This window comes from Equus caballus, chromosome 10 (assembly GCF_041296265.1).
Source record: "Equus caballus isolate H_3958 breed thoroughbred chromosome 10, TB-T2T, whole genome shotgun sequence".
Classification (NCBI taxonomy): domain Eukaryota; kingdom Metazoa; phylum Chordata; class Mammalia; order Perissodactyla; family Equidae; genus Equus; species Equus caballus.
Genome location: NC_091693.1, coordinates 23,132,356 through 23,156,833, shown reverse-complemented (window position 1 = coordinate 23,156,833; position 24,478 = coordinate 23,132,356). Strand labels below are relative to the sequence as shown.

The window sequence follows — 24,478 nt, the reverse complement described above, 5'->3', positions numbered from 1 at the left end:
GTGGGCAGATACTATACTAAATCATTCCACCAGTAAAGAAAAATAAACTCGTGTCTCTTTCAACCCCTCACACCAAAATTGAGGTCTGGCCCCTTAATAGACTTCTAGAGTATTGAAGACAATGTGAGTCTCTGTGCTTGACTGCCAACTAGTTTCTGGCAAAGGCAAGCAGCCTCCATCTAGAAGATGCCCTTGGGGTTTGGACTCAGGTTTGACACAACTAACAGGTGAACTGCTCTTGAAAAGCAGCGATTAGCTTGCTACTGAGCTTTTTTCAAAACTGGAGGCTAATCCATGGAAGCCTTGCGACTGTCTGGTCTGATAGTCACATTTTGATACGAGGCAACTTGGCCTGCACCATCTTAGCTTTACAAGAATAAGTCGTATCTGGAGCCTAAAATAAAGACCCTGGCGATATGATGCCCTCACTCATCCAGGAGTCCCCTAAATGCCTGGCCTTGGTTCAGGGATGGTTCAGCCAAACTGAAACCTAGTGGTGTCCACTGGGCCGAGTGGATGTTTAGCCTCAATGCTGAACACGAGGAAATGAAAGCAGATGTGGTTGCTTTACTCAGTGGTTCGAATCCAGGATCTTGCGGTATTGCCCGTGAGAAAGCTGTCTGACCTGCCACTTGGAATACTATAGACTGGCAGACTAAGGGCGACTATCTTTGGGTCTGCAAATTGCAGAAACAAACTTACAAAACTGTCCGGGTCACTCATTTAGAAGCCAGTGGTAAGGGCACGTTCATCGAAGAAACCAACTGTAATCATGCTGCTGATCAAGCCTGTTCAGACTATGATGGAATGCTCCACTCACGGTCCTTCTGAAGGTGACCGTTTGTCTCATGTTGGTGGAGTCCCTCACCTGTTTATCCCCAACTTTATAACAGTCCCTTTATCCTGCACCCTTCAGCTTTCCTTCATCTTTCATTCCCCATGAATTCTCTCCCATGTCAACCCCAGGCTGAACTGCAGCCCTGGGATTGCATCAGCTATGTTAGGAAAAGGATATGGGAAAGAAGGGGACAGGATGAATCAGCTTTGACTCAGCAGGTGTCATGTTACCTCACTTTTTCTTCTTCTTCTTTTTCAGGCAAACTCTCCAAGTTGGGAAAATAGGCCAGGTTACAGAGGGTGAAGGTAGGAGTACAGGGATGATGTGGGAGGCCCAGGAAGACTTTTTGGGGAGTAGACTCTTACATGATTAGACTTGAGAATCTCCTGAATTAGGACGCAAAGTTACGTGGCCTATAATAGGAAGGCTAACAGACAGTGTTTCTATTTATGATTTCACAGGAAGGTCCCCCGTGAGCCTCAAAATATCCAACTGAGATTTGCAGAGCAGTTGCCATCTCAAAGGGGCAATCTGAGACCTACAATGGTTAAACAACTTGTCCAAACTCAGGACCCAGAAATTCTATCACCAAACCCAACTAATAATCCTCACACTACACCAGAACCAATCCTCATACCCAGCTTCTTGTCTCCCATTGTGTTCAAAAAGATCCCCATTGCTGCTTCTAGAAATGCCTGTGTCTGCATGTGTATTTCATTTCAGGGACTATAACATTCACCAGTACGTCCAGAAAATTCTCTTAGAAGCACTGTGGATGCCTGGACCCTGATAACAGAGCTTACGTGCAGGGAAATGATATATTAGAGAATTACAGAAAACTGGTCTTCCTGCATAAGGATGACTTCCCTCCATAACGCAGGACTTGTTCTCATGCATCTCTGCTTTTTCCATGGTGGGTCTCTCAAGAGCCTGTGTTTCAAATGACTGCTTCTGATCCCCGTTCTTAAGGGAAAGACTGGAGCTTTTGTTGATTCAGAAATAAAAAAAACCACAGCGGTCCTTCTGGACATCAGTCTTCCCCTTTCTTCAGACGATCTGCTCACTTCATGCAGGATTGGTGGACGTTCCAGAAGTAAATACCCACCAACCCATAATACAGCAAACACTTTAAACACCCAACTTTCTAGTTCTAACCCTGTGCTCTTGATTCAGGATGTCTTGGAAGTGGAGTACATCCATATTATGTAGGATGTAGGAATCTGTATTTAAAATACCCTTTAAACGTTCAGAAGGAGGCAACGAGCAGACAGTTTTCTTTTTTTTTTTTTTTAAAGATTTTATTTTTTCCTTTTTCTCCCCAAAGCCCCCCGGTACATAGTTGTGTATTCTTCGTTGTGGGTTCCTCTAGTTGTGGCATGTGGGACGCTGCCTCAGTGTGGTCTGACGAGCAGTGCCATGTCCGCGCCCAGGATTCGAACCGACGAAACACTGGGCCGCCTGCAGCGGAGCGCGCGAACCTAACCACTCGGCCACGGGGCCAGCCCCAACGAGCAGACAGTTTTAAGAAATATTTTTAGATTCATTTATAATATCCTTTATTCTCATACAAACAAAGAGCTGTATTTGAATTTTGTAAAACCCATAGCACACCTTGTTGCCTTTTTTAAACTTTTATTTTGAAATTGTTACAAATGCATAGGAAGGTGCTAAGACAGTACAGAAGAGGCCCTTGTAACCTTCACCGAGTTTTCTCCAATAGCGACATCTTACATAAACATCCTACAGTAGTACTCTGTGAACACAGTTAACACATTTGCATCCAAAATCTTTGAGAAAAATGTTTCTACCAAAAAGCTGTCACTGTCCTGGAGATTCTTAGCTAGATGATGACTAATTGGCTATAAGCAGGTGCTTGACAATCAAACCTGTGGACCTTAAACCTTCACCTACTGAAGTAAAGGAAGATATGATGGTAAAGAAGAGAGCCACTTCCCAGAATTCTAATCAATTCAATCTAATTGCCAAAAATAGAGGCCATCTTGTAGTTCCCAATGATGGACATTTTTCTTCTGGGGAATACTGAATGCGAACCTGAAGCATGGGCTAAATGTATCATTTCAACCAAAATCTGATATTCTCCACTTACTGTTAGCTCCCAGTGAGAAATATTTACTTACACTTTACTTTCATTAAGGGCATTCCAAGAGTTGAACGTGTAACATAAGAATCACCACTATGAAGGCCGGGTAACATCTTTATTCTTCACAAATCTCAGAGGTGGGAACTACTATTTTTATTCTAAACAGGAGGAGAACTTATGCAGAGAGTGCAAAGTGATTTCACTAAATTCACATCTTGGTTACTAGTAGATTAGGGACTTAAATTTAGTAGAGATGGTAACAAAGTATAGCATTTAACCACCATGATACACTGGAAAAGCTAGTTAGCCATGTTCTTCCAATAATCTAGATTTAGTTGTTTTCATAACTTGTCATTATATTTTAGCTTAGTGGCATGTTACAATTTTGGCTGTGACAAGTTTCCATTTATGTGTAAAGATTTATTCTATATGCCAATACCAAATATGTATAAAGGTTTTGAGATACTAAAAAAATGCAGCTGCTCTGATTATAAGATAGTACACAAGATTCCACTTCATGACCAAGAATGGACTTAATGACTGCAAGGTTGGCTCAATATTAGCAGGCAAACAGAGAAACTCATTTCTTTTTATGCCAGGAACAAAACAGAGTGACACGTATTCCCAGAATTACTGAAGTCTCATAGGATACCCTTAAGTTTGGTAGCTAAAGCACTAACATGCAATTAAAGCAAGATTGCAGGATACAAGGTTAATTTACTAAAATTGACTGCCTTCCTATTTTCCAGGAATGAATAAGTGGAATAGAAAATTAAAAATATGCCATTTGCATTAGGACCCCAAAAAAAAAGTTCCTTCACAGACACCATCATGGCAACACATGAAAGATCTGTGATGAAGACATCTAACATCAATAAGAGATTTTGAACCTTGGGTTGAATGTCAATAATGCAGCCTTACCAAGAAATCTAAAAGAATAAAAATATATAATCTGAAGGTAAGTGGGCTTTTCCACCGAGCTCCTAGGTCCTTCAACACCCATCATCTCATGAATTTTGAATGATTTTGACTTTCAATTACTTGGCAGAGTGTTAACATTTTATTTGATTAATCTTCAAGAGGGACTGGACTTAATTCTCCCTAGTAAGACTGTCTGATACACAGTACACAGTGAAACCTGCTTAGACAATTTACCACACTCATTCTATTTCTAAGAGTTTTCTCCAGTATGGTATCTTTGGTGAATCCTGAGGCAAGGCCTTGCTGGCCTCAAGTACTGACTACCTTCTTTTGTAAGGTTTCCTTCCAGTATGAGTTCCTTCACGACTCCAAAGGTGTAAACATTTAATAAAAGCTTTACCACACTCTACATCTGTATCTTCACTCCATGTATATTCTGGTGTCTATTGAGGCTCGAGTACTGCTTAAAGGCTTTGCCACATTCATGACATTTGTAAGGCTTCTCCCCAGTATGAATTCTTTGATGAACTATAAGGCTTGAATTCTGACTAAAGGCCTTGCCACATACAGTACATTTATATGGTTTCTCTCCAGTATGAATTTTCTTATGTTGAGTAAGATTTGAACTCCCGGTGAAGGCTTTGCCACACTCATTACATTTGTAAGGCTTCTCTCCAGTATGAATCCTCTCATGACCCCAAAGGTGTGAACGTGTGGTAAAATCCTTACCACATTCGTTACATTTGTAAGGTTTCTCTCCAGTATGGATTCTCTTGTGTTGAGCAAGATTTGAACGCTCAGAAAAGGCTTTGCCACACTCATTACATTTGTAAGGTTTCTCTCCAGTATGAATTCGCTCATGACTCCAAAGGTGTGAACGTATCATAAAATCCTTACCACACACATTACATTTATATGGTTTCTCCCCAGTATGAATTCTCTGATGCCTTGTGAGGTTTGAGAACCTGTTAAAGGCTCTGCCACACTCATTACATTTGTAAGGTCTCTCATCAGAATGAATTCTTTGGTGATTAGCTAAGGTTGAGCAGTGGCTAAAAGCCTTCCCACACTCGTTACACTTGTAAGGTTTTTCTCTAACGCGTGTTTTCTGGTGTTCTGTGAGCAATGCAGGATGCATAAAAACCTTCCCATATTTACCACAAATATTAGTTTTGACACTAGGAGGAAGTCTTTGAAGTGGTGAAACTGAAGAACAATTGTTGATGGACTTCTCAACTTGATGACGTTCATAAATTTTCTCTTCAGTTTGAAATCTCCGCAGTTCAGCCAGATGTGAATGAAAGCTCAGTCCAAGCCTGTTTTTCAAACATTTCATATACTTGTTTCCTGAACAGCCTATGTCATTTTTTAGTTCCTTATTCCTTATATATGACTTGTCATGTTTGTAATATTGAGACATACTTTTTCTTACAGAAACATTCTGCTTTACAGGGAAATTATTCCAGGATTTATGATGTTGTAGATCTCTTCTACCAGTGAGATTTTTGTAATGGCTTCTAGGCACGCCTTCATAATTCTTTTCTTCATATACCCACTGACTCTCAAATTTGTGCATATTTTGCTGGACTTCCCTGAAATCAAAATCATCAAAACTCTGGCATACGTGTCTTTCCAAAATAGATGTTTGGAATAATTCTCCATTATTAATGTCCTCTTTTGGTGATAGTTCTTTGATAAAACATCTAGTAGAAATATCTGTAAGATACAAATTATCAAAGGCTTCCTATTAACTCGAGTTGTAAGATGGGTATTTTATATTAAAAAATATAATCTTACACCAAAAGTAAAACTCATAATGAACAGAGTTATCAAGCTTCTCAACCAAGGTCTGCAAATGTTTACAAACACAAAGGATATGATTCCTCAATAAAGAAAGGGTGATGACATGTAATTCAAATTCCTTTCCGGGAAGCCTACTTTCAAATGCTCTCTGATCAAAAGTTATTATAGTCCTGACAGAAGGGCAATTTTTCACACCAACTCAAAGGAGGAATATAGGTATCTCATATTTGGGGAAAAAAACATACGGAAGCTAATTACTGATTATTTATTGTACACACCATAAAAAAAACTGCTTTTAGAACAACAAAATATTCTTGTAAACACCTAATATAAAACTAAATCCATGCATAATAGACATACTGCAATGTTAACAATTAGTATACTGTGGTTATATTAAATGATAGATGCTAAAAATTAATTATCTGTCAATCATAATAAAAAGCAATAAATATTTTAACAACCTAAGACAACTGCAGTAGTAAATAATAATTATTTACATTTACACATACATATGTATATATATAGTTTGTGGAATTCTAAGAAATTCACCCATAAGAACAAAATGAAGAATTTATATTTCAGAAGTAGAACATAATACGAGCACTGGAAAATATGTTGAAAACCACTGATTTTGAAATAAGAGGTTCAGGTAAATAAGTAATATGATAGAAATTAACAATGGGGAAATGTAACACCAAAAATGTCAAAGCAGGGAACTCCAAATGTACCTCCCTCTACAAAAGCAGGAAATGAACAAAAACCGTGAGAATCAACTTTACGAGAACTCTGGAAACTAATGAAAGGATTCCGGAAACCAAGAACATTCTTAACCAAGAACAAGAGAGCTGCTTTAATTTACCCTGACCCCATCCCATTCCTCAGCTAGGCAGTGGCCTTGAAGATGTCAGCCCTCAAGCTTGTATAGTTTTCTAGAACCAGAGGGGACAGAATGGACCTTATAAAGAATTGTGGCTGTTTTTCTTGTTCTGCCTGCTGGGTCCCTGAAGGACTGGTTCAAAGTGGTTGCCTTTATTTGGCCTACCACAGAACTCTACCTAGGTAGAGGTGCTAAACAAGGGGCATTTGTCAGAAACATTTAAAGGTAAATATAGTAGCCACTGCTACCTAGGGCAAGAAATAACAATTGGGGCAAACAATGGACAAACTGAAAACTCCAAGAAAAAACTGGAAAGTGAGCTGCATTGTGGAATAAGGACTTTCAAAATCCCTATAAAATACAGGAAATCTAGATGTTTACAAGCATGCCCTGGACCGGGCACATGAGAAACGACCTGAGAAGCCCCTAAGCTTATACTGCCTATTGACCATCTGATTTTGTGCATGCAAGAAGTGAAGGCTAAGGCCGAGTTGTAAACTTCTTGCCTGAGTGTTTAAGGTATACCCCAACATACATCCTAACATACAGAGAAACACACAGAGAGCTCAACTATAAAAAAATCCAAGTGGCTTTGTTCTGTTTGTGATTCCAAGTGATTAAGGAAATCTGTCAAATCATTAGCTGCCCAATAAGCTATTCAAAAACTTCAGTAGCCACACACAGCAAAGAAAACACACCACAGAAAATTAGTTGAAAAAAATACACAAACACACATCAGCAATCAAAGAAACAATAACATACCCTGGGGAGAGAGAAAATTATGATTTCCAAAGTTTCAACATACTCAAAATGTCCTGTTTTAAACAAAAAATTAAAAGCAGGCAAAGCAACAATCAAGTATGCCACATACAAACAATAAATAAATAAACTACAGAAATTATCCCTAAGGAAGCCCAAACTTTGGACACACTAAACAAGAACTTTAATAGATTATTTAACCTAAAGGGAATGATGGATATAGAATTAAAGGAAATCAGGAGAACAGTGTTTGAACAATAGAGGGAGATAGAGCTTATGAAAAGAAACTAAACACAAATTCCGGAGCTGAATGGTAAACTAATTGAAATGAAAAATTTCCCAGAGAGGGCCAACATCAGATTTGGGCAGAGAGAAGAATGAATCAGTAAACTTGAGGAGAGATCACTTGAAATTACCAAGTCTGAGCAGTAGAAAGAAAAAAGACTGACTATAAATGAATGGAGTCCAAGAGACCTGTAGGATATCATCAAGTAGACCAACATATGAACAATGGGAGTCCCAAAGTTGGGGGGCGGGGGGAGAAAGAAAAAGAGGAGGCAGAAAGAATACTGGAAGAAATATGGTCAAAAATTTCTTAAATGTGAATAAAGACATGGATCTACAAATCTAAGAACTCAATGAACAGAAAGGAGGATGAACTCAAAGGGATCCACACTACAAAAACTTACAATCAAACTGTTGAAAGAAAAAGGCAAAAAGAGAACCTTGAAAGCAGCAAGGGAGAAAATATTCATCATCTAGAAAGGATCCACAATAAGATTAACAGTTGATTTCTCAGCCAAACCATGGAGTCCAGAGAAAATGGGGTGACATAGCTAAATTGTTGACAGACAAAAAAACTCAACCAATTCTATCTCCAGCAAAATTGTCAGTTAAAAATGAGGGAGAAACTAAGAGTTCCAAGATAAACAAAACGTTACGGAGTTCCTTACAAACAAGACCTGCCTTCTATGAAATAAAAGAAGAAAACACTTTTTAATTCATTTTATGAGACCAGCATTACTCTGATACCAAAGCCAGACAGATATCACAAGAAAACTACAGATCAATATCCCTTATGTACAGATATGCAAAAATCCTCAGCAAAATACCAGCCAACTGAATACACAGCATATTAAGATTATATACCTTAAACCAGCATCTGGGACTTATTCCAAGAATCCAAAGGTGGATGGTTCAATATAATAACCAACATTAAGAGTAAGAAGAAGAAAAAAACACTACCTAATTATCTCATTGTAAGATGAATATATATTTGAAAAAAATCCAGAACCTTTCAGGATAAAAATGCTCAGCATACTAAACAGAGAACTAAACTTCCTCAACCTGACAAAGACCATTTATAGAAAACCCACAGCTAATACAGTCTACGGAGAAAGAATAAAAAGCTTTCCTCCTGAGATAAGGAATAAGCCATGCCCACTTTCACCACTGCTGCCCAACACTGTAGTGGAAGTTCTACTCAGAGCAATTAGGCAAGAAAAAGGAACAGAAAACATACAAATTGGAGAAGAAAAAGAAAAGCTATCTCTATGTGCAGATGACACAATCCTACATATAGAAAATTCCATAAAATACGTACATACAAACCTACTAGTGTTATAAAGGACGTCAGCAAAACTGTAGGATATAGTATCAATACACAAAAACCAGTTGTGTTTCTATACACAATAATGAACAATCTCAAAAGGAAACTTAAAAAATAATTCCAGCCATAACATCCAAAGAATAAAATACCTAAAAATTTAAATTTAACCAAGGAGGTGCAAGATACGAGACCGAAAATCACAAAACAGTGTTGATAGAAATTAAAGACCTAAATAAATGGAAAGTAATTCCATACTTATGAATTGGAAGATTTCCTATTTTTAAGATGGTAATAGTCACCAAAGTGGTCTACAGAGTCTATGTAAACACTATCAAAATTCCAAGAAACTTTCATGGAGAAATACAAAAGGAGGTGAAATTTATAAGGAACTGGAAAGGGCCCTAAACAGTTAAGATAGTATTGAAAAAATTATGAAATGTACAAAATAGATAAATCCATAGAGACAGAAGGCAGACTGGAAGTTTCCAGGGACTGAGGACAGAAAACAACATGGACAAACTGCTTACTGGGTAACGCATGCTAACGTGCAGTGATGGAAAACTTGCAGAACTAGATATAGGCGGCGGTTGCACAACTGGCAAATATACTAAATGCCATGAATTGTTCACTTAAAAATGGCTAATTTTATGTTACGTGAATTCCACTGAATAATTTTTTTTAAATAATCTAAGTGATGAATTTCACAACATATTTTAAAAACATTTACCAATTTTGATATGTCAAAATTTTGAGGCTGCCTCCTTATATTATATAAGAATAATAGTGTCTCTTAGGCTAGCCTCCTCTAATTATCTAAAATCCTATCATTGGATCTCTTAACATAATCCCTACATAGAGGAGACATGAAGTGAATGGTGCTCTTACTATATCTATCTGTACATATATCGTTATCATGAATAAAGAAAAATTAATGTACACTTGTCCAAAATTAATAAACTCTCACTTCAACAGATCACCAGGAGAACACAAATAGCCTTAATAGGCATACGATCAAGAGGAAGGAATGACTTCTAAAGAAGGCGGTATTATTAGCAGCAGTTAAGTGTAGAAACAACTTTCGGCAGTTCCATGAGATCCATGAGATCCATGAGATCCATGAGATCCATGAGCAAGGCGGCTGTGCAGAGATGATCAGCAACATAAGAAGCCAAGAACAGCCACAGGACCACAGGAGACCACTGGGATATGGGTCAAGAAAGACAGCTGAACTTTACATAGAATTCAGGTTAAAATGCAAGATGGGGAACAAAACAGTCTTCATGGGTTAATTGAAAAATGCAATTTCCAGAACATTAGAAATTTTGTGGAAAACAGTATCATAAGCAACAGGGAATAAAAAGTACATGCAGCGCAAGAAATTGGCTGTGTTTCCCATAAAATAAAATTTGATATTTAAATATTAGTTTAGTATAAGAAGAGTTATACCACACATCTAGACAGGGAGACGATCTATTACAATAAAGAACTTAAACCAAAATATAAATATCTGTGAAATCTATATAAAACACAAGTTACGTTTAGAAAACTTAAAATATACCATAGAAAAACCAAAGTATCCTATATAACAAATCTTGGCCTATCAAATTATACCATCATTCTGTCAGTTATCAAACTATGGCAGCTGCATGTTGTTGTGGCGCTGAAAGCTATGCCAATGGTATTTCAAAAACCAGCAGGGTTACCCACGGTGGCCAGGTTTCAGCAGCTTCCTAAGACAGACTAGGAAGAAGCACCCGGCCACCCACTTCTGAAAAGATGGCCATGAAAACACTATTAATAGCAGTGGAGCATTGTCTGATATTGTGCCAGAAGATGAGAGGATCACACAAAAAAGAATGGTCAGGGATCCACTCTGCTGTCTAAACAGGGTCATTAGCAGGCAGAATCAATTTGACGGCACTAACAAGAAAAAAATTTAAAGATAAAGATATCTACCTCTTTTCCAAAAACTACTGAATCAAAAGTATGGGAGTAAAACCAGGCAACCAGATGTTTTACAGTCTTGCTTTAAGGTTTTGTGCTTACTCAACTTGTAGAACCCCACTAACTAGCATGAAGTGGGCAGATCACCTGATGGGGAAGTTTAAAATCCAGAAATTGCATTACACAGCTTTTCATTTCTGAATCAACACAGCTTCAATCTCAGTCAAGGAAGGCAGGGGTTCCCAAGAGACTCACAAGAGAAAATGCCATGAGACCCAAGGGCAGATTCTGGAGGAAGTTGTCCTCACCCAGGGAGAGCAGGTTCCTGTAGTTCTCCAGCATCACGTCCCTGTACAAGGCCCTCTGAGCGGGGTCCAGGCATTCCCACTCCTCCTGAGAGAACTCGATGGCCACATCCCTGAACGTCAACAGTTCCTGAAATGAAAACACGTTTTGCGAAGAGGCCATCAGGAGAGTTCTTATCTTCACAAAAATGAAAGGAGGAGAAAGGTCTAAGAGTCAATTACACAGAAATGAGCATTCTGACAGAGCCACAAAAGACAAGTCTGAGCAAGTCATATCTCCTTAATTTTGCTTTGTTACACTTCTCCATCAGAAGATACGACGTCCACTAAATCATTGAATTTTACTGGATTTAAAATAACTGGATTTTAAAATTTGTGCATGATAAAAGAAACATACATACTGTATTGCATATGTGAAAGTTTCTAAAAGAGTAGATCTTAAAAGTTGTCATCACAAGAAAAAACTTTGTAACTATGTATGGTGATGGATGTTAACTAGACTTATCATGGTGATCATTTCACAACATATACAAATACTGAATCACTGCGTTGCAGACCTGAAATTACTATAATGTTGTATGTCAATTATACCTCAATAAAAAAATATTAAAAAAAAGTTATACAATTTGCCTGAAGTAAAAACATGAGTCTTCAGTAAAAACTTAAGTACTGCTCCAGATTCCAGACATATGGACCTCTCTGGTATACTGTGATAATATCTTCATATCCAACAATCATATTAAATGAAGCTCTCCATCGAGGTACAAAAGTAGTCACAGAAAGAATACCGTTTGGAATTTCAGTGTCAATATGTGGGTAACCAAAATGCAACATACAAAACCTGAAAATGAGGGAAAAGGAAGTTGATATTCAGACGTTACTTTGAGTAACTTATATACTAGGAACCAAAGAAAATTTTAGGAATGTGTTTTTCACTTTGGGGTGAATACAAGATGAGAATTTCATGAATTATCATATAAGATCATAAAGAAATAATGGTACAGAATAAAACGTGACCTTCTGGATTTGGACAAAGAGGAATGATATCTCAGTCCTTTTTGCTTGCCTCCCACTGACACATTCATGTAACAGAGTGAACAAATGCAGAAGCACCAGCATTGGAGTTAGGAATATTACCTGTCACTGGAATGATTTCCTAGTCACTAAATTACTAAATGGGGTCCTAAAGGACAATAGTGGCCCAGGGAGAAAAGGGGTACGAGATTTGTATCATCTCCATTATGCACCTGAACCTAGAGACTTAACTAAAGTTCTCATTTGAAGGGAAGGGGAAAAATATATATATACATACAAAAATGAAAATAATTCAACAAAAGGTCATCTATATACAAGTTCTAGATATTATGATCAATATGCCAACTGCAATCTAATTTCTAGACGAGCTACAGCATGAGTAGTGTCTTCAGAGATGAGAAAGTTCACAGCAGTTTCAACGAAAGGTGAGAAGTGAAAAACTAGAATGATGATGATAACGTAACTCAAACTTTTGAAGACTTCTCATGTGATAGGCATTACTCTAAATGTTTTTTAAGTATTAACTCATTTAACAACATAGCATCTAACTAGAAAAGATTTGTTCCCACCTTACAGAGGACGCAACTTTGTCACAGACACTCTAAAACTCACCACAGCCCAAATAATTAATAAATGGCAGAGCAGCACCTGACCCAGGTGGTAGCACTTTAGACTGGAACTACACCATCACACGGTTAAGTAATACACATAACATTAAAAGTACATCCACAGAGGGTTTCCTGAGAAAATTTGAAAAAAGTTCCAGGCTAATCAAAATGGACCTAGAAAAAAGGTCAATGTATACACACATGCAGACACACAATGAGTTATTCTTCTTACTGCTATTAACTCATTGACCTGGTAGTGCAGGAAAAAAACTTAAGTCCATGGAAAACATGTAAGACATCCTTTCAAAGGTTAAAAAAACTTATTTTTGAAATGATATCTTTTATACACACCACAGGTTCCTGCTCACATACACACATGTGCGCACAAACATATACACTGAAATTAACCGAAATAAAAGTAGTAGCCTCTAAATGATATGTTTTGGGTAAATCTCTATTATCTATCATCTTTTACTCATGTGCACGTCAGCATTTTTGGTACAAAGAATATGTATAAATTGTACTAAATTTAAATAAGATTGGCAACATTATTCTATATTAGCCTACTTACCAAAACAAAAAGCTGCAAACAGTGAAAAAACGTACAAAAAACACTTAACTTTGATCTCCATTAACACATATATGTAAAAATAGGAGATCGAATCTATGTGGAGCTGAGACGAGACAGAGAAGGTCCTGGGGCGAGTGCCAGCAAACGTCTCAGGCGGGACACTTCCGAGAGAGAGATTAAGTTCAAACGGCCACTCAAGATGGAGAAGACAGAACAATGAATTGAGACTATGACTCTACCTGAGAAAGCGTCATTCCTGACTCCTCCTTCTTTCCTCTTCTTCCTCCTCCAGGCTTCTTTCTCAGGCAAAGTGAATCTTGAGATGTCAATCCTGAGTGTCAGAAATGTGCTACTTATTAATGCTCAGAGTCAACACACTTACCCACACGGGGAGCACATCATGATGTAATGACATTCTTCTGCTGCCCACTGCCACAGGAGGGATTCAGGGACAGTAAACTGCTACACAGAGACCAACAAGTGACTTTTTTGACCCCTTTATTCAGAACTCACTCCCCTCCTGGTGAAGCCCTCACATCAGCTGCAGTGGGGAGCTGAGCTGGACTGATCTCCCCTTCAGGACACCGACCATGGCCTGATCAAGGCCCAAGGCTCAAACCTCTCTCCGGATTAGGGACTGCTTTGGGTCCTCAGAAATGGATGATCCAGAGCCCTGGTGTTCCCTGCTGGATACAGATCGGAATGACCTGGGGAACTTTAAACATCCTTGAGGCAGGGCCCCATCCCCCTGACCACAGGAAGGGAACTCTCTGGGGACTGGGTACAAGAGGGATATGCAAAACGCCTCAACAATGCAATGTGAAGACAAGATGGTGTGCCACTGAGAGCAGGCAAGGCCAGCACATGTCCCGCCTTGTGATTCTGCTCTCTCCTGGGGCCCTGTCCCCTGTATCCAGACAGTGGAAGGGGAAGGAGCAGAGAGAAAAAGGCAGAGCAGGCATTCTAGGCTAGGGCTTGGGTAAGGGGGTGGCTGGAATGTTAAATGGGAGTGTCAGAGAAGGCTCCACTGAGAAGGGGGGTGGCTATCAGAACAAAAACCAGAGGAAGGAAGTTCACTATGCATTTGAGGAGTCAGAGTTCTAGGCAGAGGGCCCAACCTTAGGAAAGACCTGAGGCAGTGGTGACCCTGTCCCCAGGAAAAGCAAAGACATCTGTGTGGCTCAGCTGCAGTGAGGGAAGAGGAGACAAGCAGAAGACGAGCTCACAGAGGTACTGGCAGAAGCAGATAGGGAGGCCCCGGTCTTCAAACACTGTTCTCCCCTATCCCAAGAGAATTCTGGAAATCATGTATTCCTTCAACCATCTTAACTTAATATCTAATTCTTTCTTTAACTTACTTAAAACACCTATAAATAATGTAGTATACTATATATCTCAAAAACATGCCAAGATGGTCGCCTAAGCCCCAGGCAGTAGGGCATTGATCTTAACTGAGATGTGGAAGACGGCAGGGGGAACACAATTAGGGAGTTCAGGGGGTCGTGTTTGGACATTTTCAGGTGGAGATGCCTATGAAACGTCCCAGCAGAGATGTCAAGGATACAGCTGGACAACAGGAGTCTAGAGTTCAGGGGTGAGGTCTGAACTGGAGATGTGGAACTGGGAGATGTCAAGGTGTTTAAAGTCATGAGATAGGATGATATAAAAAGTCACTGGGTAAAGAAGATGTGGTGTGTGTATATATATATACACACATAAACAATGGAATACTACTCAGCCAAAAAAAAAAGACACAATCGTGCCATTTGCAACAACATGGAAGAACTTGAGGGTATGATGTTAAGCGAAATAAGCCAGACAGAGAAACACAAATGTTGCATGATTTCTCTCATATGTAGAAGATAACAGATACACGGATAAAGAGAACAGATTAGTGGTTACCAGAGGAGAAGGGGGTTAGAGGTAGGCAAAAGGAGTAAAGGGATACATATGTATGGTGATGGACAAAAATTAGACTATTAGGGGTGAGCACAATGAAGTGTATTCAGAAGCTGATAAATAATAATGTACACTCGAAATTACACAATGTTATAAATGATTACGATCTCAACAGAATTACTGGAACAAAAAACAAAGTCACTAAGTGCAGAAAGAGAAGAGAGGAGGGCCAAGACTAAGCTATGGGGTACTCCCATAATTAGAGACTAGGAAATTGAGGGAAAACCAGCAGAGGAAACTGAGAAGTGAACAGGGAGGGGAGAAGGAAACTGAAACAGACAGATAAATGATAGGTAAGATTCAGTTTTAAGTAGTAGAATGTCCTGAAGGCCAGGAAAAAAAGTGCTTAAAGGAAGAGGGAGTGATCGACTGTTCAACATGTTGTTGATAGACTAAGAGGCAAACTGTGAATTAACCAGTGGATTTAGAAATGGGAGGACATTACTGCCTCTGACAAGTATCAGTGGAATGGTAGATGGGAAAACTTGATTGGATGGGGTTCAAGGGACAACTGGAGGCAAGAATTGAAAACAGAGTACAAACAAGTTTTTAGTGCATCTTGTTCTGAAATGAAGCATAGAAGGGTTCTTATCAAAGGAGACAATGTAGTTAAGAGGATTTTTTTATTTTAAAGATGAGAGAATATAGTGACCAAAAAGGCTCTGTTTCTTTTTGTTTTGTTCAAGTTGGACTATACCACCATCTGAGTGTGATGACCAAAATAATTTTGGTAAAAATTAGAGGTAAAAACTGATGACGTGGTGGCAGAAGGATGCAGTGTCATTCTGAGACTGTGAGGGGTTCTGGGAACAAATGCACAATTGGAAGGTGGGGGACAGCTAGGTTCAAGGACAGACTATTGCCAGAGAACAGTGAAGCAGACAGACAACCCAGGTGGCCCAGCAAGAAGATGTCTTCCCACTGCTTCCAGGTACTCAGAAAAGTGAAGATGGGAAAGGCAGAGCTGGACTTCTGAGGGCAGAATAGGCCAAGAGGGAAATTCCAGAGGAACTGGGCCCAGAATCTGAAGTGAGACCAGTCAACTAGGGTTTATGTTTTCCTCGAGCTGAGAGGGGGACAGACACAAAACAGGCAGAGTTGGATGAGACGACGGTGTGCAGGAGAAGCAAGGAGGTGGAGGGTATGTGAGAAAATGATTACGTCAGTCCTTCGTTTGGGGGCATTTGACTTGCGTGGCTATTAGTAACCGGAAGGTTTAGTTGTCTCCATCTTTTAAAATAATCTGGATTATGTACGAGAGTATATGCCATTGGTTTACAATTTTAATCCCTGGTGCAGAGAGAACAAAGCGTGGCCTATAGTAGAGGCTCCATATGCACTGAATGAATGACTGAAGGCCTCTGGCGTAGGCTTCACCCTGGGGGCTGATGTTAAAATGGCTGTGCTTAAAATGGTCTTCTCACAAGTTAGGGGGGAGCTGGCGAGGGGCGGCAGAGGAGGGCGGAGCCAGGAGTCCCTCACTGAGACCACTCTCCTCACCCAGAGCAGGTGGGAAGGGCACAGGTAAGAAATCTAGTGAGCTGAATCTGTGCGATAGCTGCCTTGGGCGCGATAGCTGCCTTGGGCTGAGCGCACCCACAATGGCAATAAAGGAGCCTGAATTCTGCAGAAAGAGGAACGTCCTTCTGGCCACTGGGACCCATAGATGGACACTTTCCTGGCGTCTAAGATTTCTGACTTTGCAAAGACATTTGGCTTAAATATTCACAGCCCCAAATCCTGGTTTGATTCACTCTAAGATTCTACAGACTGATGAAACAGCAGGAAGTGTGTGAACACCACAGCAAAGGAGAAGTTGGAAGACTTGAGCAAGGGGAGAAAGGAGAGGCACAAACAGACAAAAGGAGCTTTCTTCATCAGGTCACCTGGTGGGGAAAGCCCCTACTTTGCCATTTCAGAAAAGATAAAGGACCATGGCGGTGTTGTGTACATCGGGTGAAGGTGTACTCAGTGGAAAGACTCCTTTCTCTAAATGTGATCCCATTTTATCACCCCCTCTCTAGTGGCTGCTGAGCACAGGGTCACAAGGTGATGACAAGCAGAGCTTCTCCTTGCTCCAGCTCAGAAGTCTCCCTCCCATTATTTGGGCCTTAAAGCCCTGTAAGGGCAAATAAAAATCCAATAATAATGAAAATAGTAACAAAATTACCTGTGCTACAAAAAAGGAGAGAGACTTTCCTTCTCTTTTATTGGAGCATTTACTAAAAACAAACAAAAAAACCCTTGCAATTATAAATTCTTTGTCTGCTCCATAAGCCTCTAGCCAGTTTTATGGCCCAAGAATGTTTTTCTCAAGGATCTGGGAGCCATCTCTTTGAAATGTAAATACCAAGAAAGACTGTGCCCCCCATCTCCCAGTCCAGGTAGGAAGGTACAAGCTTCACTTAGGTACCTGTCACCTAGTTGTAAATCTACCTGCTGTCACATACTTTCTATGAGAAGTTTTATTTTTCCTTTGAATGAAGACAATTAGCTAACACAAAATGGCCACTGCAATTACCAGGCTAATATAGTAATTGACAAATAGTGCTGAGAAATAGTGCTGTGAAGTCCTCTTACTTGAGGACTAATAAGCATTTATCTTGAGAACATATACAAAATAGGTTGCATCTGCTTGGCTATAAAAAAGGGTGAGCTTTCTTTCTGCCTTTGCAAACTCTTGGCGGATCCCTTATGATGTGTATCATACTTAGGTTTAATGCTTATTCAATAATAAAACTCTTTCTTTCCCTTCAACTCTTGTGGAGAGGTTTTCTGAGTGGTGGAAAATATCGTTTTTTTAGTTTTAGTTTTATCCTAGTTTTTAGATGTATTTTCTCAATGCCCCCAGTGTTTGTGTTCCTGCCTCCAAACCCTACCAGGACCTATGACCTCCCACCTGTTAGAGAAATACCTTTGTTCCATATTTAATTTAAAACATCTTGTCCCCCTCTTCCTCGACTACCCTGGGACAGGGTGTGTGCCTGCGTGCATATGTGTGTGTGTGTTTGTGTGTGTGTGTGTTGGGAAGGGCAGAGAGAGGCCACTACAGAGAAACCAGCACTGGCCTGGCAGCCACGAAGTCGTAGCTGCAGCTTTTCCTCAAGTACAGTCCCAAGGATGAGGCTATGGGCTGCGGATCACTGCGGCTGTGTCTGCCCTCTGATTCCTGGGACAAGGTGCATGAATAGTCAGGGGCCCTCACAGCCTCTCCCCAGTTGTGCCCAGTCACCCACAGTAAGTGCTCTCTAACAAAAACCTGCCACCTGAGCCTTCAGCACCACTACTTCTGCCGTGGACACTCTTACAAGTTCCCATGGGGTCTGACGCACTCCCCAGAGACCCCAAAATGACCCCTTTATTCTGCTGCGAAATCCCACATCTCATTCCAGGACCCAACTAATTCAGGCTTGTATGATGGAATAATAAACAAAAAGATGCCTAAGGACCTGTAACACCATATTTTCACCCACGATGACCCCACCCCATATGCAACTACTTTCGTAATCTACTAAATAAAATGGAAGATGTCTCTAATGATGCATGTACTCCAATGGGATCCCCACATTTCCCACAGAAGCGCCCCAAATTGTCATTCACATTTTGTAAAATGCATGTAAAACTTTCTTGACGTGCAACCCAACAGTGAGATTCCCTCTAATATACAAAAATTATCCCCCAAAAGATTTATGAGATTTTCCCTATAATTCCTCTATGGGTTGCACAACAAATCTTGTACCCACAAATGACCTCAGAGGAGTCACTGTGTGGAGTGGATGGTGTGGTACTCCTCCTGGATCGACCTCCTCAGGACCAAGGCCCCCATCCCCTCGCAGACCGGAGGATAAAGGGCCGGAGTCATGATGACTAAGGAACAAGGGTAAGAGGAGGGACAAAGACCTGAGAGAGAAAAGGTTCCGGAGTTTGGGAACAGAGAAAAGTCAAATGTGACTCGGGCAGAGTGAGCCATGAGAAGAGGGTGAGCTCCCCGGAGGAGGACAGAGACACTGGCAGAGGACCTGGTGACATACAGCTATGTGGCCTAAGTGAGGAGCCTAGATTTTTGGAGGGGGTGGGAATGGTGGGGGGTGGTAAAATACACATATCATAAAAATTACTATTTTAACCTTATATTAGTGTACAGTTTGGTGACAGTTTGTACATTCACATTGCTGTGTAACCATCACCACCATCCATCTCCAGAACTTTTTCATCTTCCCAAAACTCTGTACCACGAAAGAGTAATTGCCCTCCCTGCCCTAGCTCCTGGCAACCACCACTCTACTTTCTGTATCTATGAATGGGACCACTCCAGGCACCTCATATAAGTAGAATACTACAATATTTGACCTTTTGTGTATTTCCAATGTTTGTGTGCATTATGGATTGTTTTAAAATTTTCCTTTTTAAGGCTGAATAATGTTCCATTGGATGAATATACCACATTGTGTTTATCCATTCAACCATCAATGGATATTTGGGCTGTTTTTTTATCTTCTGACTATTGTGAAGGATGCTGCTATGAACATGGGTATACAAATATCTGTATGGGTCTCTGCTTTCAATTTCTTTGGGTATATACCCAGGAGTGGGACTGCTCGATCATATGGTAATTCTTTGACTATCTATTTGAGAAAATCACCATACTGTTTTCCATGGCTGCTACATCATTTCACATCCTTACAAGCAATGCAGTGTTTCAATTTCTCCACCTTCATGCTAACATTTGCTATTTTCTGGGGTTTTTATGATACTAGTCATTTCAATGAGTGCAAAGTGGTAGTTCACTGTGGTTTTGATTTGTATTTCTGTAAAAATTAGTGATGTTGAGCGTCTTTTCATGACTTTATTGGGCATCTATATAACCTCTTTAGAGAAATGTCTATAAGTCTTGTGCCTATTTCTTAATGGTTATGTTTCTGTTGGTGAGTTGGAGGAGTTCTTTACATATTCTGATAATAATCCTTCATGACATATATTATTCACAAATATTTTCTCCTATTGCATGTGCTGCCTTTTCACTCTATTGATAGTGTTCTTTGACACACTAAGTTTTTTTTTTGCTGAGAAAGATTCACCCTGAGCTAACATCTGTTGCCAATCTTCCTGTCTCTTTTTGTCTTCTCCTCTCCAAAGCCCCAGTACACAGCCATATATTCTAGTTGCAGGTCCTTCTAGTTCTTCTGTGTGAGCCACCCCCACAGCACGGCTACTGACAGTGCGGTGGTATGGTTCTGCACCCAGGAGGTGAACCTGGGCCGTCAAAGAGGAGCATGCTGACCTTTAACCACTAGGCCATCAGGGCTGGCTCTGATGCACAAAGTTCTTGATTTTGATGAAGCCCATTTATCTATTTTTTCCTTTCTTACCTGTGCTTTCTGGTGTCATATCCAGGAGCCTGGATTTGTCCTGAGAGTGACAGGAAGCCAGTGAAGTGTTTAATGTCAGCGATTCATGTGGTCTACTTCAGATTTACTCCTGAGGCAGACAGAGAACTCAGGGAGACAGTCTCTGATTCTGAGCCTATGCTCTGCCTCTTTCCTAGTAGTTTTCATCACTCTTGTTGGGCTGGGACTCTTCTAAGCTTCTAATTACAACTGGTCACCCTCTTGTACAAAAATGCAACATAGACACACATGCGGTACTGCCAATCATTTCAGGGATCACTGTCATTCAGAATTCCTGGTCTTGTACATCATCTCCATGTTGCAGGTGGTTCACTGAGGCCCAGAAGGTCATTCGACCAAGTTGCCTTGAGAACATCTGAGTTGAGTGAGAACCGTGTGTAAGCGAATTATGAAAGGGTGGCCTAGATGAGGCAGTGGGCAGTCTGTCCTTTTCATCTCACTCCTTTCTTAAAAATTTTAGGGTCACCTTCAATATGCCTGAGCAAAAGAAATTTCTGTGGTTTTAATCACATTGATCCCAAGTATTTACTTCTTCTTTTCCAGGACATTACAGTGAAATATTTAAAAAATATAAAATGATGAACACATATGTTTTGAGGCTGAAAACTCTGAAAAAGAGTTAGCTATGGAAATAAGCTCAGGGCACATTTCTTTACCATGAACAGATGGGCTGTTAGGACAAAGTTTCAAGTCAACCCAGCCCATCTTTCAACATTTTCAGAAAAGGGTCAGAGACTTGAGAGAATCATCTACTTTGTACTTCACAGCTCACTAATTTGGTAAATCACAGAAAGGGAAGAAAAGAAGCTGTTGAATATCAGTCTAACTCATTAAACTAGGCCCTGACTGTGAAGATCACAGACATCCTTACCAAGTGCACTTGAAATAGTCTAAAATTATTTACTAAGCACCAAAGAATATTCCAACATAAGATAAGGATAGAAAGAATACAAGCTTATAATCTGAATTAGACACAAATATTTAAAAGGGAAAACAATTTAGGATTTTTTTTTAATCTAATGACTTCAGAGGTAAAAGTTTTAAAAAAATTGAGACTACCTCATGTTTACAAAAGAGTGATAAGAGCTAGTTATGAGATGTCACCAAAGCTTATTTCAAAAGTTAGTAATTATTTACAGAAATGCAAAAATTCAATATACTAAGATTTATCTCAATAGGCTTAAAAAAATGAGCTAAAGGTAAGAGAGAGAGAAAGAAAAAAGAAAATCCATTTAACAGGAAAAAAAGCAACACTTTTAATATTTTTTAAAAAGCATCACATAGTGGGAGACTCAGTAATTTCTGTCCCAGTTGACCTCTCTCATGCCATCCCAGGGAAAAAGAGCGTAATTGCTTTCCTGGCCTCCCCTTTGCCCTCACCGTTTCTACAAGGCCCCCGATCCCCCTGTGCAAGAGGTGACCTGCTCTGTGACCCCTGTCATCTGACTGAGACAAGTCTCTCTCTGGGTGAATAAGGGCTGCAAATGAAGCTACCCTGTGATGCAAATAGGTATAAAATGCACAAGCCTCATAAACAGGAGTTTGGCAATCCTCATCCTCATCTGCATAACTGACACAATTAAGCACATTTTAAATTAAAACCATTATAAAGCCACAAGTCAACAAACATACCACAACTTAATCATCCATATCTCAATATCTCATCACCCATCCTCATCTGAGGTCCCCTTCTTTCTCCACTCTTACATATTTCCCTCTGTCCACCTGCTTCTGTCTCTTTCCTTCAGTGTTCGCCAGTGCTTTTCCTCCTGTGTTTTCCCTCAGTTTCTGCTCATTTGGTTTCCGCTCTCTCCTCCTCTGCTTTCTCCCCTTCTCTCGATTCCTTTCCCTATGCTACTTACTCCCTGAAACTCCCGAAACCTATTTCACTGTCAGTTGCTCTATTTCACTTTCAGTTGCTCTATTTCACTTTCAGTTGCTCTATTTCATTTTCAGTTGCTCTATTTCACTGTCAGTTGCTCTTTCTCACCAATCTTTCTGATTGTTCCCCATCTCCCTATATTTCTCCCTCTTCCTCTCCCATCTCCGTGTCCCCTCTGCTCTCCCTGCCACATTCTTTCTTTCCTGTTACACCCCCTCTGCTCCAATTCACTGGCACCCCCAGCTCCCTAAGCTCTCTTGGTGCTTTTTCTCCCTCTGCTGTCTCCCCATCCCTCCTTTCTGTCCCTGCACTCGGGTCCCCCAACTCTTTTCTTCTAACCACTCTTTCTGTCTGAAGAGCCTGCCCTTTGCTGTCCCCACTTCTGCTCACCAGGGGCCCCTCCTCCCGATCTGCCTCCCCTTCATCTCTCTGGAGCTCCTCCCTTTCCTCTGGCATTTCTGTATTTTCTTCTCTCTTGCCTCACACTCTGTTTCTTTCCAGGTCCCTCCCACATCCTCTATTTTGCCATCTGTTTATGGGCCCCTCACTGATCTTTTCTCTCTCCCACTTTTCTATTTCTCCGTCATACTCCCTGTCTCTCTTTCTCCGGATCCCCTCAGCCCCTCGTCCTGCCGCTTTCCTGGCCTCCCCTTCGCCCTCATCGCTTCCACAAGGCCCCGATCCCCGTGCGGAGGAGGTGACCTTCACTTGCGACCCCTGTCGTCTTCCGTCCTAAATCCCACCCCACTGAAAAGCATGCTCGTCCAGGATATCGGGCGTCTTATTCCATGAGAGGGGCTCTCGAGAGGGCAGTGGAGTCTGCAGAATGCTAGGGCCAGGGCGGGAATCCAGCCTCTAAGGGCCGAGGCGCAAAGCGTTTCAATCCATCTCACAAGTCCATCTCCCAAGACTTTAAAGGCGCGGGGGGGGAGGGGCGGTCCGTGGACGGTTTTAAGCAGGAAAACAACGCGGACAGTGGGGTCTACGCGGCCCGATGGGCGAAACACCACAGGCTGGGACGCCCTCCGAAAGATTTGAACCGGAAACGAATGCGGACCCCGACCCGGCAGCGAAGAGGCCAGGGTTTGGGACGTCTCACCGCGACGCTGGGACTTACCGAGGATAGGAGAGGCGGATCCGGGGATTTTAACGCCCGTAGCGACCCCCAGTCCCCACGCGTGTAGGAGTGTGGGCTGAGACACTCAGGTTTGAACCAGAAACAGCGAAACCCACATACGCCAGGGCGACCTTCCCTCCGCGCCAGCCGCTTCCGGGTCTGCAAGGAACTGCGCATGCGCGCTGCGGGAAAGGGGCGGCTGGGCGGAGCGCTTCCGGCAATGGGCGGGGCGTGAGCAGTTGCCAGGGCGGGGTCGCCGGGGGAGGCGGGGTCGCCGGGGGAGGCGGGGTCGCCGGGGGAGGCGGGGTCGCCGGGGGAGGCGGGGTCGCCGGGGGAGGCGGGGTCGCCGGGGGAGGCGGGGTCGCCGGGCAGGCTGGAGGAGGCTGGGACATGGCGATGGCGGGGGCGGAGCCCACCTGTCTGAGTTTGGAACTGTTTGGATTTAGTTGGTGTCCTGTGGAGCGGGGCTGCTCCCTGCCCACTAAAGTTGATGTTTCGAATTATTTAATGTGAAAGCTTGGAGTTGATGAGCCACTTTGTGGGAAGCTCAGATGTTTACGTTTTAACAAGTTGAAATCGGTTTCAGTGAAAAACTGTTTTGCGAAGGGGCACAGAAGTTTCTCCTGGGAGACAGGAGAGCGGGTCTCCGCAGTCTGGAAACCTGGAGCTGGATATGGAGTTGACGAGGGGGCATGGTTCCATCCAAGAATGTCTCCTGCAATTGGAATTTAATTAAACAGT

The 24,478-nt window shown here is 41.3% G+C and overlaps 1 protein-coding gene and 1 pseudogene across 1 annotated transcript in view; both read right to left on the bottom strand.

Annotated features, from left to right (window-relative positions):
- Positions 1-23,920, bottom strand: part of LOC106781576 (zinc finger protein 331) — a 131,832-nt gene extending 107,912 nt beyond the window's left edge. Inside the window, exons 1-4 of the mRNA XM_070224800.1 lie at positions 23,738-23,920; positions 13,611-13,702; positions 11,161-11,287; positions 4,285-5,576 (exon numbers count right to left, since the gene is read on the bottom strand). Of these exons, the coding sequence (XP_070080901.1) occupies positions 4,285-5,576; positions 11,161-11,287; positions 13,611-13,625 (1,434 nt within the window). The 5' untranslated portion in view covers positions 13,626-13,702; positions 23,738-23,920. The remainder of the gene's footprint in view (positions 1-4,284; positions 5,577-11,160; positions 11,288-13,610; positions 13,703-23,737) is intronic.
- EQUCABV1R-PS938 (vomeronasal 1 receptor equCabV1R-ps938 pseudogene) lies at positions 2,585-2,807 on the bottom strand (annotated as a pseudogene).
- Positions 23,921-24,478: the final 558 nt, after the last annotated feature.